Source organism: Alternaria ventricosa (assembly GCF_023758065.1).
Source record: "Alternaria ventricosa strain BMP 2768 chromosome Unknown scaffold_2, whole genome shotgun sequence".
In the NCBI taxonomy this organism is placed as follows: domain Eukaryota; kingdom Fungi; phylum Ascomycota; class Dothideomycetes; order Pleosporales; family Pleosporaceae; genus Alternaria; species Alternaria ventricosa.
The window spans coordinates 32682-48670 of NW_026055682.1; the positions used below are offsets into that span (position 1 = coordinate 32682).

The 15989-nt window shown below is 53.4% G+C and overlaps 4 protein-coding genes across 4 annotated transcripts; 3 read left to right on the plus strand and 1 right to left on the minus strand.

Moving 5' to 3' along the window:
- Positions 1-165: 165 nt before the first annotated feature.
- On the minus strand, positions 166-1278 carry J4E93_001045 (uncharacterized protein; the record flags this gene model as incomplete). The annotated part of the gene is made up of 1 exon (XM_049339001.1): positions 166-1278. One exon carries the CDS (start codon positions 1276-1278, stop codon positions 166-168), a length of 1113 nt encoding a protein of 370 aa, XP_049202958.1.
- Positions 1279-6824: 5546 nt separating this feature from the next.
- J4E93_001046 (uncharacterized protein) lies at positions 6825-8621 on the plus strand (the record flags this gene model as incomplete). The annotated part of the gene is made up of 2 exons (XM_049339002.1): positions 6825-8066; positions 8133-8621. The coding sequence occupies 2 exons, from the start codon at positions 6825-6827 to the stop codon at positions 8619-8621; spliced, it is 1731 nt and encodes a 576-aa protein (XP_049202959.1).
- Positions 8622-11712: 3091 nt separating this feature from the next.
- Positions 11713-12920, plus strand: J4E93_001047 (uncharacterized protein; the record flags this gene model as incomplete). The annotated part of the gene is made up of 4 exons (XM_049339003.1): positions 11713-11834; positions 11887-12112; positions 12166-12351; positions 12405-12920. 4 exons carry the CDS (start codon positions 11713-11715, stop codon positions 12918-12920), a joined length of 1050 nt encoding a protein of 349 aa, XP_049202960.1.
- Positions 12921-14206: 1286 nt separating this feature from the next.
- Positions 14207-15765, plus strand: J4E93_001048 (uncharacterized protein; the record flags this gene model as incomplete). The annotated part of the gene is made up of 2 exons (XM_049339004.1): positions 14207-14786; positions 14840-15765. 2 exons carry the CDS (start codon positions 14207-14209, stop codon positions 15763-15765), a joined length of 1506 nt encoding a protein of 501 aa, XP_049202961.1.
- Positions 15766-15989: the final 224 nt, after the last annotated feature.

Genomic DNA, 15989 nt, shown 5'->3' on the forward strand with positions numbered 1-15989 from the left:
AGTGTAAAGATAGAAGCGGTGTAGAGAATATTACAGTATACATAGATGGAGGCATGTGCAGACACAAGTGATGCGGTCTCATTGTAATCAGCAAACCTACATATCCCCACTCGCAAAGCCACGCGAACGACACCTGTCACCACCAAACCCCAACCCCTCAACAACCTACACATCCTCCTCATCCCTCGCCCTAGCCCGCATCGCCCTCTTCTCCCTCCTCCTCCTAGCAGCCTCATCCTTCCTCGCCTGTCTAGCCTCATCCTCCTTCTGCTTAACCATAACCTCCATCCTCTCAAGACTCTGCTCATCCGTCAGCTTCTCATACTTGACCTTGACCGCCTTAACAACCTCCACCCCCGTCTTCCAATGCGGCCCCATGATCTTTTCTACAAACGTCCACTCTGGATACTTGATCGATTTGTCGACGATATCGGCAATGGGCACCATCATGCTTCCCGTGTTGATGTATTTGTGCGAAGCGGGAATGACGAACCAGGTTATGTGTTCGTCGTCTGAGTCGACCCATTTCTGAAGCATGGATGTGGATGGAGGCGTCTTGATCTGGGAGGCGGGGATCTCGCGCTTGGTGGCGGCCCAGTCAAACTTGGTCATCGCGCCGCCGACGTCGCGATTGCTGTTTTTGTTGGCGAGCATGGCCGGGGCGACGTGGCGGACGTGCTTGGCTGCGAGCTGGTTGACTTCGGTGCGGCGCTCGGCGCCGGTTGGGACGTAGCGTGGTGTAGGGATAGAGCGCTGCTTCCTCATGCTATCGAGGAATTTGTTCGCGTTGTTGGTAGATGGCTTCAGTGACGCGGCGGTGGCGGCGGTGCGGTATCGTCGAGTGGCTTGGGTTTCTTTGCCCTCGTCCTTCTTCTCCGTCTCTTCATCGGCGGTTTTGGCCTTCCTGGATGGCGTGGAGTCGTCGGAGTCGTCGGAAGCGGAGTCGTCGGTGGTAGCAGAATTACGTTTGCGCTTCTGGGTAGTAGAGACATGGGTGTCGTCTGGAGAGGAAATAGGTGAGGATTTAGGCTGCGAAACTGTGTCAGAAGTGTTGATGGAAGCGAGCGTAGATTGACTCACGATAGGCGGTAAGCTGAGGCCCCAGGTAGTCTCGTCCTCGAATAAATCATCAAGATCGTCGTCATCGGTGCTCTCAGAGGCGATGGAAGAACGGTGGTGGGGCGTCATTAGCGCTACTTCGTCCGGCGAAGTTGGGCGCGAACGCGGAGTATTCACACCAACGGAGGCGGTAGGTACGATAGGGGTGGTTGTCGACATTATCGGAAGCTGCGGTGTAGCAACGTTGAGTGACTATTGGATAATGGAGTGCAAATATGGTGCGTGTAGATATCAAGATGTCGTAGCCTGGACTGGAGGGATAAGAGTTGAGGAGACGGCGGTGATGAGAAGCAGACGTATAGGTTCAAACCAGGCTCAAGCTTTATTGAGTGGAAAAGACTGCTATTGTGGCGAACAAGTCTATTGTATCGAAGTGCGATAGTGAATGCGGCGGGCCGAGTTGTCCAGGAACAATAGCATTGGATGACGCAATAGCTGTGCAGTGACTGGGTTACAGTATGAGTGAAAGGAGGCCTTCAATGCAAGGCCACCGCATCACAGCGTAAAATCAACGGGAACGAAAGAGGAATACATGTGGAAATAGTGAGATGGGTTGATATAGTAGTCTCTAGCTGTCCGAGCGACGTATTAGGTGAGGCCCTTCAGATCGAGGTGACGTCTGCTACCAAACCATTTCTTCCCAATTGCGCTCTCCAATCAAAAGTAAAACAACGCCGTCCTGCCTACCATGACGTATCCAATTGCGCCATGCACTGCCGTGTAACTCCGGTACTGGCTGTTGGCGTGGAAACTTGTCGCAAGGTATGAGTTCGGCAACGCCGAATCGACTGTGCGGACGGCAGCGACGTTGGAGATCTCTCTCGCTATGGTGAATTCGCTGGATATGACGCGACGCATCCTCTCCAGCTGCGCCGACTGCTCCGGGCTTGTGTGACTTCCTTCGTCTTGTACGGCCGGCGTTGACGGAGGGTATGCTGGCGATGTCGGAGATTCTCCTAGCGTTGCGTCGGAGTATGACGGGAATGTAGGGGAATGCAATGGCGTTGACTGAGCGTAAATTGGCCATGTGGGAGGGAATCGCCGAGTGGGGGGAGAGTATCCTGGTGATGTGGGCGATTCTCCTAGTGATGCGTCGGAGTACATTGGAAACGTTGGAGAGTATGCTGGCGATGCGCTCCCAAAATCCGCGAAAGACGGGACTTGCTGCGACAAATTCGGATTGAAGTTCAATGACCCCACAATCTCCTCGCCGTCTTCATCAGAAAAGTGTGTCGGTTCTTCATCAAATTCATCGAGACCCTCGACCGAAACTCCCATGGACGCGAACCAGAGGCGCTCAGCAGCTTCTCTCGCTGCAGCGTACGGGCCCAATTCTGATAGCCGGCTCTCAGCGTCTTGGATCGCTTGCGCTTCTTGCATGGCCTGGATCTCATGGGCCGTCATTGGCGTGTACTGGTACATCGACTCCCGACACGAAGGGCATTTGTCGCGGGGTGAGCCCCAGGTCTCCGTCCACTGGATGATGCACTTGCGATGGAAGACGTGCGAACAGCTTTTGACGGCGACCATGTCATATGACGCATCGTTGAAGTCCTCTTGGCAAACGACGCAGATACCGATGTCTGCGAACTTGGGGGCGCCTGGGAGAATGCGACAAGGCGCCAAATGGTCGCGATAGAACTCGGTGCGGGTGGGTAAAGCCATGGTGCGGGTTGGTGGATGTGAGTCTTTTGGTATTGAGTGTGGCTGTAGGTAGTGAAGAGGAAGCAAGTTGGTGGACTGGGTCAGGGTCCGCTTGCGGAGAAACCAGGGTTGCTCGATTGGGTGACGCTCGCCTTCACCGCAAGACGTAGTCTTGGTGTGTGGGGTTGATAATGCTTCAGCCATGGATAATAGGCGTATCCCTATTCATTGTCTTGGCCGCCAGTAAGCAAGATGTTATTGGCGAGGCATCCGTTTCTCAGGCCGCTGGTTGGCCTAGTGTTTGGTCGCGAACCATGGATACGCACCATATATTCTCGCTCAGATCCCACAGAGCCTCTGCGGAATTCCGTATAAAACGAGCCTTCTGCACACACTTCTCTTGACATCGACAACATCTCCTGCTCAAGCCGAAATCCAATTCGCCCCTCACGCCGCCCTTCACGCCGCCCTTCACGCCGCCATCCAAGCCTCACTCCAAACTTCACCGGTATCCACCATGGCCACCCCAACTCTCTACAAATTTTATACTACCAGTCTCACTGCCTACACACCCAACAATATCGATGATGGGTGTCCCATCTGCACCATCTCATATCGCGAGGCTCTGAGCGACGTGGCACCAGACGTCGTCGCGACCCCCTGCGGCCACAATTTCCACCGCGACTGTCTCGACCATTGGCTGAGGGACGGTCCCAGTGACGAAGCTACATGCCCCAACTGTCGCATGGCCTTTTGCAAACGCCCTAGACCGAAAAGAGATTTCGCTCTACAGTGTCTTGATCCTGCTCTCTCAGACAACTGGGCAGAGGAGAAATGGGAGGCAATATTTCTCATGGAACATTTTTTGAAGAGTCATGGCTTGACGGACATGCTTTATAAAGTCGTCGAGGAGGTGTTCGTGGCATTTCGCAGTTCACGAGAAGATGCGGCTGGAAGATTGTCAACAGGTCTTCCATGGGCCGACGTTTTCGAGCAAGCATTTCCTTTCTACGAAGACGAACTACGTAGGGCCGCGCAATCTTCCGATACGAGCCAAAGGGAAAGGTCGATCGAGGAAGAAACATTGTTGTATCCTGGCGGACCAGGAGAATACGTTGCAGTGCGTACGATCTTGAGGGCAATTGTGAAATCCAACAGGGAGAGAGGATGGGTCGACTCTGATGTGTTGAGAGTACTTGGCCGGTTTCGAAACTGGGAAGAGGAAGAGACGATGAGTATCGTCGAGGCCTATCGAGGGCTCGGATTCTTCGCGTTGGCAGATGAAGCAGAAGAGGGGGCAGAATGCGTGATATAGGATAACTTCTGGGATGATGTATCCAGCATGATGCGGAATGAGTTCTGGGTAAGGTCGGAGCCTTCTGCGATCTGTTTGGGGTTGTTGAGAATTTCGGTGGCTGACGTTGCGCTCGCAAAGTTAGCGAATCAATCTTGTGTACGCATGTATTAGTTCATGTCGACTGGCCAACTTCGTGCTGTGATGTTTAAAGTAATCGTGCGCTGAAACCTCCGTGTACATTGTCTGAGCAAGACTTGAGACAGATGTCTCACGAATGTAACGTGACTTTCTTCGCGAAGACATGACCAAGCTAGCCGCGGGCTACAAGACAGCTTGTAAAGTTGTACAGAAGACCGCTTCGACCGCATCTCAAGCATCATGGGTGACAGCCGGTCAACATTAGCAAGCTGGCTAGGAGTACGAAGCTTATCGAACGTACCGAGCTGGTCGACGCGATCGACGTCGACCTCTAGCATTATGGGCGATAGCCGTTCGCGAGTAGCAAGCTGGTTGAAGGTACGAAGCTTATCGAACGTATCGAGTGTATCGAGTGTATCGAGCCTGCCGACGCAATCAACCTCATCCACAACCACGTCCATCGCCGCGGTCCTTCACGAGAACACACCCTTCAGCCATTTGGCCATCCTTCGGGGTATACACAGCACCTTGATCGAAAAGTCTTATCCGCAAAAACCAGATATCAGTCCCTCGGTTCTCGGAAGCCTCGGCGAGAGGATAGTCGAACGTGTCCAACAGGAAATCACCACGATCGTGTCGACTGACGGTTTCGGTCCCGGAACAGACTGGGATCGGCGCGTTCTTAGGCCGATAATCGCGACATTCGAGATCGAAGAGGACCTCGGAGTGTGTCAGGGGGATGCAGAGTACGTGTTGCTGCTGGTTACTGTGCTGTCATTAGCATACGAACTCTTGCTCTTAGCAGATAAGAGCAAGGCAAGCAAAACGCATGCATTCCTTGAACAAGTGTTCGACGAGTGCTTCGTAGAGCCAGAAATTTGCCGAACAGTTGAAATTCTACTCGACGCTGAACGGGAGCGGCTGGCTCGAATGAAAGCCGAGATCAAGACAACGAAGGCGATCCAGGATATGCGCATGCTACTGCCCGAACTCAACATGTGTACAACGGCGTGGGATGTGAGCATGCTCCGTAGCCTACGAACCAGCGATATTGCGAGTTATGTTCGACGACATGTGCGCATGTACGATGTGCTGGAGCCGGAGATACGCATCTCAAGGTGGGGCGACGAGGCAGCCACTACGTTCCTTCAAGAAGCTAGGACATTCGCACCAGTGCGTTGTACTACCGAGGCGGCTCCCGCTGTGCAGATGAAGGTCTTCCTGGAGCGCGGTGGTTCATTGCCAATCTACTCCGTAACATCCATCGCCTTCCGTGGGGATCACGCGATAATACATACGTCCGAGGGTCTGAGTATGGAGCTCGAGGAAGGCTGTTCGATCTCTCCAATTACTGGGGTTTGTGACCGGATGCGCCTTACGAAATGGGAGGGTTCCAAAGATGGCTTCATTGGTACGATGTCCATTCCTCCGGGTTGCTCGTATCGTGCGGCCAACGTGACTGGCGTAGCCGAGGGTATAAGCAATTCGCTCCTTACGATCATCGATACAGAGACTGCTACATTCGAGATCGATGGAGCCAACTATGTTATCAGGCCTGTAAATTTCTGTAGTAGTAGTATCGTGGTGGAACATCGCTGTCAGTAAGGGGCGCTGCTCGCATGCGCAATAGGACGCCTGTCACGTCCATCTCCGAGCGCTCGGTGTGGAGAAGGAGAAGAGAATGCAATATCGCGTATAGAAAGACTTCGAATCATAGACTATATCCATTGTTGATGACGCTGTCGTGCAAAGTGGTGATGCTTGTGTCGCGTTGAAGGAGCCCTGGAGGCCACATGCGCCATCGGCAGCTGGGGGATCCAAGATGACTAAGACGTACTAAGCCAAACACGGCGATGACGCACGACGGAACTTCGCGATTGCGCACCACCAAGCGCAACTCGCGTTTCGGTATCAGATCACTCTGGATAGATACTCAGACGCTGGCTTCTCGCAACCTGAGATACCCCAATTCTGCGATACCAATAGCTTCTCTTGCGATGCGGCGCACCCAGCAATCCCAACAAGCTTCTTCTTCCGGTACTCAGACACCCAGAGTTCAGCATAGGATACTCATTGCCCGCGATACGCTGAAAGGCTCGCGCATCTTTCGATATATTACTACAGCCCCGTTAGAAGCGGCTATAGACTATGATCGAAGCTATTAATTGTCATTCTAGACGTATGTGGCCGATGCGCTGAGGTCTGAACTCTGGTTCACTCTCTCTTTTCCTGCCTCTCCCACTTTGTTCATGCTAACCACGGAACATCGCCGGATGTTGAGAAATACTTCCCGAAGCAAGTAGCCAGTACAGAGCCTGATGCAACTCAGCTGGTAAATTTGGAGAACGTGACAACCATGGTTGAGGGAATTCGCCGCATTTCGAGGGGAAAATCTCAACACCGCACTGCCGTCGGATTTCGTATACAAAATGCCGGATATCGTGCACACTTTAACTCTTCTGAAGATACAGTATCACCACTAGTACAACGACAGCTACCACTACTACAGTTTCAACCACAGCTTCAACCACAGCTTCAACTACAACAACTTCAACTACTACCGCCACTACAACAGTGAGACCTAATACTACCACAAACCCTTTTCACATAGACACTAACTATCAAGATGTTGTTCACGATCCTCATCACCAGAATCTTGTTCTGCCTTGTAACCTTCGCCACCGGCGCTCCCGTCAACATCGATCCTCGGAAACCACCACCAACGCAGGGCCCCGGCGGATATGTCTCAGGGCCTTCGTATTCCTCGAACAGCTGCGGCCTTGCCACCCCCACAGCCGAGACCTGGAGGCAGCACCTACCGAACATCAAGGTGTTTGCCGCCGCGCACTGGAACGGCTATCTGAACGACCCAGGCTACAACTCATTCCCGCACTATCTTCGCGACAAGCTTGCGCCCAATGTAGCGCCAAGTGCCTCCTACTGCGACACTGTTGGAGGATGCAGCTTCTCTTGCCAAGCTCTCAATCCCTCGCTATCGCAACACGATAAGCAGATGGCTTACTTCCTCTTCGAACAGATAGCCGGTGTGGACCACTTGTTAAAGAGCCTTCGCGAAGGCTTACAGGAAGGTGCATTGTATGCGGATGGACAAGTGCCTTCACTTGTGGCAAGATATAGCGCTGCATCACGCATCTCGACGCAGATCCAACAGGAGAAGAACGACCACAAGAGAATTGAGAAGCTAGGCATGTCCGCCGTCTCCGCTCTATTGATGATGGCTGGTGGGGTACTAGCTGTCCCAGGATTCATTGGTCTCGACAAGACCGCCGCGCCTCCGATGGTCAACTTGGCCTCGTCTACCTACATTTCCATCATCGGCACAATCAACAACGCCCGAGCCGATCCTGTGAAGCTTCCTGACAACGTCGAAGATGTTATACGCTCATCCCTGAACGACTTTCGCCATCACAGTATGATTAGCATTGCACATGAGTCGAAGAAGCTCATGGAAGGAGACAAGAACAACCATGGACAAGACTTGCTCAGTCTCATGCAGGGTCAAGACTTCTTCAGAAGAGATGGCAATATCCAAGAGGATATCATGAAGATGGCCGAGAGGGTCTTCAAACATGCTGTGATCAACGCATTATGGCAATGGGAACGGCCCTACATCGTTGACGTTAACGTACCAACAGGTGCCTGTGAGGTAGACTCTCGTGGACCGACCGAGAACCGGATATGCTTGCCGGAACGTCCTGATCACTCCTACTGGATATACGCCTTGGACATTTCGAAGGAGAACGACCCTGGTAAAAACCACAAAGCGTTGATCCATGGCCCCACTGGATATCGCAACTTCTTCGAAGGACACAACGCCGACGTTTACGGAGCTACCTTGAAAGATGTCGTCCGCTGATCCCTTGCGGTTCACGAGCACAATCTGTATGACGCTCTACAAACTGCGGACTTCCAGACGGTCCAGTCGGCTCTAGGACAGGCGATGAATTGGAGCAACGGCCAATTCAACCTCATGGGCGCCTACACGTTAGCGATCGCACGTAATCCACGCGGCGAAGCCATTTCCAGCGTCTGGTCCACGCATGGTCGGAACTTCCCTTGCATGGTCGGCGAGTTTGGCTGGAACGACAACACATACAATCCTTACCAAGACCAGACCTTCAACTTCCTGGTGCGAAGTGGCCTCATATTCTCGGAAGATTGGGAGAACCTTTGCCACAACGAAGGCCATTGCAAAGGCGACAATGATGTCGATTGGCATTCCCGACTCGGTGCTCTTCGCAAACCAGGTGATCCGCCAATTCCCGACAGCCTGAAGCACCCGTTCAAGAAGTGCAAGCAGAAGACCAAGCATGATGACGGTGACCCTTCTCGCGACTTCCATCCTACTCGTGAGAGGGGTCTGAGTGTTGGGCTCGCGAATGCGACGATTTCATGGGCCTAGTCTGTCGCGCAACCTGTCGTGTAACTGGCACCTCATTCCATGGGGAGGATGAACACCCCGGCGCCTACGTTAACTTCTGATCGCCTACTTTGCCGGCTTCCGTCCTGATGTAGGCTGTAGGCCTGTCCATCTTTTCCCATGTATGACATGATGTCACTGGCGCGGAGAGAGGTGGATTGATCGGGAGATCACCGCGAGTACCTGGGGAAGTCACGAGACTTGTAAGCATTGGTCAGCGATTGGGACGGTTCGATGGTTGTGTCGCGTGGAGTATGAACGAGAGTTGTGCCATCCTGTCATGTATACACTAACATGACTACAAGCCGACATGTGGCTTGCATGCCATCTGCCTATTGGGCCGGCATTTAAGATGTAGTAGTAGAGTAACTCAATAGTGTCTCACTACACCTACCTACAAGCCTACAATGACCTGTGACGATGCCGTTCTTCTGTGTGCAACATGTAAGCAGCTTGCCCACACGACATACCTTCGTCCCCATCGCAATGACCGTGATACATGTTTGAGTCCCTGAGACAGTTTCGACAAAGATTCCCGAACCCACAATGAATATGAATGAACACCCCTTGGTTGCATCCAGTATCCACAACGGCGGGTCGCCTGCAAGTAACCGTAGTCTTCACCCGGTATTGGGACGGCAGAGGGTCGTGGGCGAGTATGTGCCTGAGTCCTAGTTCATGTTGTATAACTAGGAAGAACCTAGCAAAAACTGTGCGGCAGAAGGCCCGATGCGGCGTCAGGTAAACAATGGCGACAGCCCACACGTGGCGGAAGACGCGGACTCAACAGCATTGGGCCAAATGGGGAGTTGGCATGATTCTGGCGTTGAGCGTAGAAGCCTCGTAGTTGGGCAATGGTTCGGAGGCGCAGATGCTGACTGCGCACGATGCTGCACGCCTTGATCTCTTGGGGCGGCGCGCCTTCTGGGGGCGGGCTCGGCCAATGACGGTCGAACGGAGCCGCACCCGAATCATGTTCCATGGGCGGATCGATCCTGCAGATGAAAGTGTCGAGATACGTCCCGTTACCGCAAATATACTGTGGGTATTCACTGCGACGTCGATATTTGGAGCCGAAAGAGCATGTTTCAATGCCAGAATCGACACAGAAACAGACATATGCCCGGGCATCGAAGTTCAAGCAACGCCAAACCTCGTCTCGAGAGCACGCCGATATGCTCGTGCATTGCGCGCGCTATGGAACTAGGTGCAAGCCACTGCCAGCCTCGTGGCAGCCTTGTCCCGGCAGCGCAAAGGAGGGCGTATCAGCCTCATATCGAGTCAGGGGCCTGTGCGCGAACATTGTCCTCTGCGGAGGATATCGCACATGGATCCAGCGGTGTGGCTTTGGGGACCGATGGAGCGAAGGATTCATCGTTCGAACATGTAGGCGTCATACGTGAACGAGTCGGTACATACCCTAGTGATACCCACGCCGCAGCCATTGATCAAAGAGTGGGTAACAGATGAGTTCTGCAAAATACATCGGCACGCGTAAGCTCCAGTACCCTGGTGTCGGCGCTATATGACCGCACCCAGTGCCGCGAGAACTGCACGTCCTACGAAGGTTTGTTGAACTGTGAACACTGCACGTCAGCGTGCAACAGCCACACCGCTGTCAACGGGTCCGTGATATCCGTGATGTCGGCGTCCTCGGAGGTAATGATAGCATTTGTCGGGTGCCGATGTTCAAGCGGCACAGTCGTTGTGATTCCTGAGCATCATAATTAGATCGAAATGCCCCCGTAGTTTTGAGTTCGACGATGGAGGATGCGGGTGGGGCGGACAGCAATGGATCGCTGCAGGGTGACAAAGATCCGACGCTAGACCCCGTGTGGTCGGCGCTAGCGTGGAATGCCTGATCTGACCTGGCCGCACGCACAGGCAGACCTTCCCTCCACAACCACTAACCCTTGGATCACCACCACGTTTCGCGTCGATTGCTACATTCAACACATGGTTTCAGGGTCTAGAAACTTTCGACGATTTAAACAGCCCCCCGTTATTGCCGGACAATTCTGGTTGGTGTCTCCCGAAAGTTTCCAGCTCGGCCAAGACCTAGCTCCCGTAGCTACAGGTGGCACGACTCACCCATTGGAGGTCCCTGTGACCTGAGACATGGCCGTGTTCTTGTGCAAGGGATTGCCATACTCGTTGTCGTGGCGGCATGTTTGTACTGCCGGCGAGGCGGAAATTGGTGTCCCGTGAGCCAGTAACCAACCAAGGAGCTTCTTTGCTACCGACCGAATGGGCAGACCGCACTTATTTACGAGGTCATTGGGACGCACTCGAAATGCCTGGGCGAATCTTGATGGAGCAATCCTGTTCAGGCGTTCGTCATTGATGCCCGGAGCGTGCGGTTGGCAGAACCTTTCGTCGTGACTTTGGGTTCCACCCTTCACGGAGAGTTCGTGCGCCGCATGCAAGACCCCGCTGATGCGCCACGATTATCGTGCCTTGCGTACGGTCCGTGTACAAGCCGAGCTTCGAAGCCAATGCGACACCAGCGTCGTGACGGTAGTCAGCGCGCCATTGCGCTTCATGACATGGATGGAGCTAACGGCCATGTGCGCAGCCCCACTCTTCACTGAACATAACCCTCGAGACCCTATCCTAGTGGCAAGCTCTTGATCCCGTTTCTTTGACCTTGCCCGTCTATCCGCAGCTCGACAATTCTCCACGCCCACATGTCTCGCATACTTCCCCGGGCAGGCCCACGATAATCCAGTATGCAGCTGCCTCCGGTGGATGTCCTCTTGGGCTGGCCGACCCCGAATTACATTGATCCGGAAACGCGCGGCCCTGCCCTCCTCATCGTCAACAGCATCCTCATCGCATTCACCATCCTCGTTGTGATTGCGCGTCTATACACCCGTATAGTAATCAAGAGGTGGTTTGGTATCGATGATGTCTTCATCCTTATCGCGCTGCTCTTCACGTGCGGTCTCTGTGCAGTCGTTCTCCTGGCAAACCTCCGATATGGATGGGATAGGTAAATACCCCGATTCGCATTTGCGTAGCATACCGCTAATTACCGTACCACCGCAGACATGTTTGGGATATCCCTTTTCACATGTTCGTTCCGGCCTACAAAATCGCCATGACTGCCAAGGTCGTCTTCACAGCGGCCGCGAGCTTCACGAGACTCTCTCTGCATTGCTTCTACTACCGATTGGTCACGGATTCAGGAAAGACGTGAGTATTTTCGGCGTGCGACCATCATCAATTGCCTTGCTAATTCACCTAGTTGGTTCAAGTGGGCGGTTCACGTCAATGTTGTTTACACACTCGGCATCCTGATATCGTTCCCCTTCGTCGCCATCTTCTTCTGCACACCCATCAAGAACTATTGGACTATCGGCGCGCCGGCAGACACTTGCATGGACGAAGGAACTGCGACTCTCATCTGCGGAATTATCAACTGTGTCGCAGACTTTCTTACTACCTTAACACCAATACCCTTGGTCATGGGCGTGAGTTGGCCCAATCTCACATGCAAGTCAGAACAGCTACTGACTGATTCTAGCTTCACATGCGCATGCGTGAGCGCTTGGCCGTCGCCGCGCTATTTGGTATGGGTTTGATCGTATCCGCTGCTGGTATTGTGCGTACCTGGTTCATCTATCGGAGTCTCTGGAACAATGAGTTCGACCAAACCTGGTACGCATATCCACTTTGGATCGCAGCCGCTGTAGAGATCGACTTGGGTGTAGTAAGTTATCACGTACGATTGCTAATCAGTGACACCATACTTACTGGCCACAGATCTGCGCCTCGGCTCCAGTACTAAAACCTCTCCTCGCGAAGATCCCCTTCAGTCTATCGCAATCCTTCTCAGGTGGCATATCCTTCAAGAAGAGCGCGAACTCATCAAAGACGCTAACCGCCAATGCATCAGCGTCGCATTCCTCCAACAACCGGAAATCCGCAGCACCGCGCAATGCGCCAGAACTCGCAAACGACAAAGGCAACAGCTATGAGATGAAGCATTGGGCGGATAACGAACAGGATCTGGAACGAGGAAGCCAGGAAGCTATTTTGGAAGAGGAGGAAGCTCCCAAGACGGGGATGTCGCGCCTGTGGGGCAAGATTCGCCCGAAGAGCCAAATGGGGACCATGAATACGGACACCGACATGACGATCACTTTGACCAGCGAAGTGGAACTACAAGTCGAGCCGATGAAGCGACGTCCGGCGCGGTACGAGACACATGGTGACCTTCACGAGAACCACATGCCATTACCACCAATAGCACCGCGACCCAGCGGACACGACCGGTGACGCCACGACCCGACTTGCGCGATCTCACACGATAGCGACAAGGTCTTGGAACCGACATCAAAAATCTCACGTCGCGCATCATGTACGCGTAAGCGGGAAACATAAAGTTACGACTGGCATACTGGGGGCGCTTATATCTTGGTGGATTTTTTGCATCGCTTTAGCATATGATACCACGTTCGACGACTCTATCAAGGGTACAAAAATAGACATCTCAGAATACAGACGGCCAGGACGCCGAATACATCAATAATCTCAGTGCGAGGCGCCCCTACGTCCACATGCTCAACCTGTGCATCCGTGTAGTGAGCGGCCCGCATCGGACGTCAATGACGGAAGGCTAACATGTCAGCAGGGTGACAGCTCTTAGCTTCGCGCACAGGAATTTCAACGATCCAACTCAACAACTTCGCAGCCGTATTTGGGAGAGCCATCGTTCTGCGCCATGTTCATCCTGTCCACGGTACCTAGGTACCCTTGGATCGCGGCCCTTGAGCTCACCCGGCGAACATCGGCCAGACTATTGAAAGAACTCCAACCACCCAACTGCGAAAGCGCCGACCATAAGCACGCCGTAAGCGGTGAATCTGGCCCTGCAAACTTTCGCCGTGATACTATTGACACCAACGAGCTTCAAACTGCATAAGACAACTCACCATGCGTTTCAATGTTTCAGAACAAACTTTCTACGTCACACGCATACCTGCCGGCACCGTCACACAGCGGACGATCAAATCTAGAACACCATCGGATGCGGATACCGAGGCCAACTCAACGCACTCTCAACTGTGGACCGCGAAGAGCCGTATAAGATTCCACTGAGCCCGTCGCGGAAAGTTACAGACGTGTTCTCACGTGTACGCGGCGTAACGGCGTGGACTCCGACGGCTCTTGGAAACGCTAGCCCAAGTCTTGTCATCCGACTGATGTTCCTCGGCAAAGCTTATTTCTTCCGGCACTACAACCTTAGACCTTGTCCACCCCGCAATATCGACACCCCAGCCATGAGGAGAACAGGCGGCGGAGAACCTGGAGTGCAGCCTCGTGACATGCTAAGGCTCGTAAATGTACAGGCCTCCTCGCTGTTGGAGGAGAAATTGCACTCCGTGCATTTCCAACTGCCTTTCTCATCTAGTCCACGGACGCAGATATGAACTATGTATATTGATACAGTAAGAACGAGGCTGCAGAGACATTTGTTTAAATGTGGGCGATGTACCAATTCTCTGGTTGATCCAGACGATCGCCCGGTTCTTCTCTCGCGGTAATAATAGTAACAGCAAGTCATGCCTTCACCATCCAAGATCGCCGCGCTTGGCCTTGTCGCTACGGGTTCTTTTGTAGCCGCTGGACCTTGCGATATCTACGCATCGGGAAACACGCCTTGCATCGCCGCTCACAGCACTACTCGCGCACTTTACAACGCTTTCAATGGTCCTCTCTATCAGGTCAAGCGCGGTTCTGATGGCGCTACCACCAACGTCGCACCCCTCTCCCCTGGTGGTGTAGCCAATGCCGCGACACAGGACAAGTTCTGCGCCAACACCACATGTCTCATCACCATTATTTACGATCAATCTGGTCGCGGCAACCACCTCACTCAAGCTCCTCCAGGAGGCTTCAATGGCCCGGAAGCTAATGGCTACGACAACCTGGCTGGGGCTATCGGCGCACCAGTTACATTGAACGGGAAGAAGGCATATGGTGTCTTTGTCTCTCCGGGTACTGGATACCGCAACAACAAAGTCAGCGGTTCAGCGACTGGCGATGCAGCAGAGGGCATGTACGCTGTGCTCGACGGAACGCATTTCAACGACGCATGCTGTTTCGATTATGGCAACGCCGAGACCAACAATCTCGACACCGGTACGCATACTCTCACACCTTCCTCTCAATCATCTCGCTAACATCCCCCACAGGAAACGGCCACATGGAAGCTATCTACTTCGGCACGAATACAATTTGGGGCACCGGCGCCGGTTCCGGCCCCTGGCTAATGGCGGATCTAGAAAACGGCCTCTTCTCCGGCATGTCCCCGAAGAACAATCCCGCAGACCCTACCCTCACAGACCGCTTCCTCACCACCGTGCTCAAGGGCGGACCAAACAAGTGGGCGCTCCGCGGCGGAAACGCCGTTTCCGGCGACTTGTCGACGTACTACAACGGCGCGCGACCCAGCGCCTCAGGCTACAATCCCATGAGCAAGGAAGGCGCGATTATCCTGGGTATCGGCGGCGATAACAGTAATGGAGCGCAAGGCACGTTTTACGAGGGCGTTATGACGAGTGGGTATCCGAGTGATGCGACGGAGAACGCGGTGCAAGCCAATATCGTCGCGGCGAAATATGCGACTACAAGCTTGACCAGCGGACCCGCGTACACAGTCGGTTCATCGATCTCCCTCCGCGCCACAACAGCGGGATACACGGATCGCTACCTCGCTCACACCGGCTCAACCGTAAACACACAAGTCGTATCTTCCTCTAGCACCGCACTGCTCAAGCGACAGGCTAGTTGGACTGTACGCGCCGGTCTAGCCAACAGTGCTTGTTTCTCGTTTGAGTCCAAGGACACCGCTGGGAGTTACATTCGCCATTTCAACTTCGTGTTGCAGCTGCAGTCGAATGATGGGTCGAAGGCGTTCAAGGAGGACGCGACCTTCTGTCCTCAAGCGGGTTTCTCGGGCTCGGGGAGTTCGATAAGGGCGTGGGGATATCCGACGAGGTATATTCGTCACTACAACAACATCGGAGACATTGCTAGTAACGGCGGTGTTCATGATTTCGATGCGGCCGCGAGCTTTAATGCGGATGCGACTTGGAGTGTTGGTACGGGGTTGGCTTAGTGGGTTCGTAAGAGAAGGGGGTGGGTGTTGGCTTGGGATGTTGTTGGAGTGGGTTGTGGATGTATAAAAACCCTTTATAAGACTTTTGTAAGGGGTTTCTGTACATCAACAACCCACTCCTTCAATATCCCAATCCAGAAAGAGGTGGATACTTTGGTATTGAACACGAAGAACATCTCTATAGACGGTTATAACACTCGAAAAAGCCACCTAATTCGATGGCT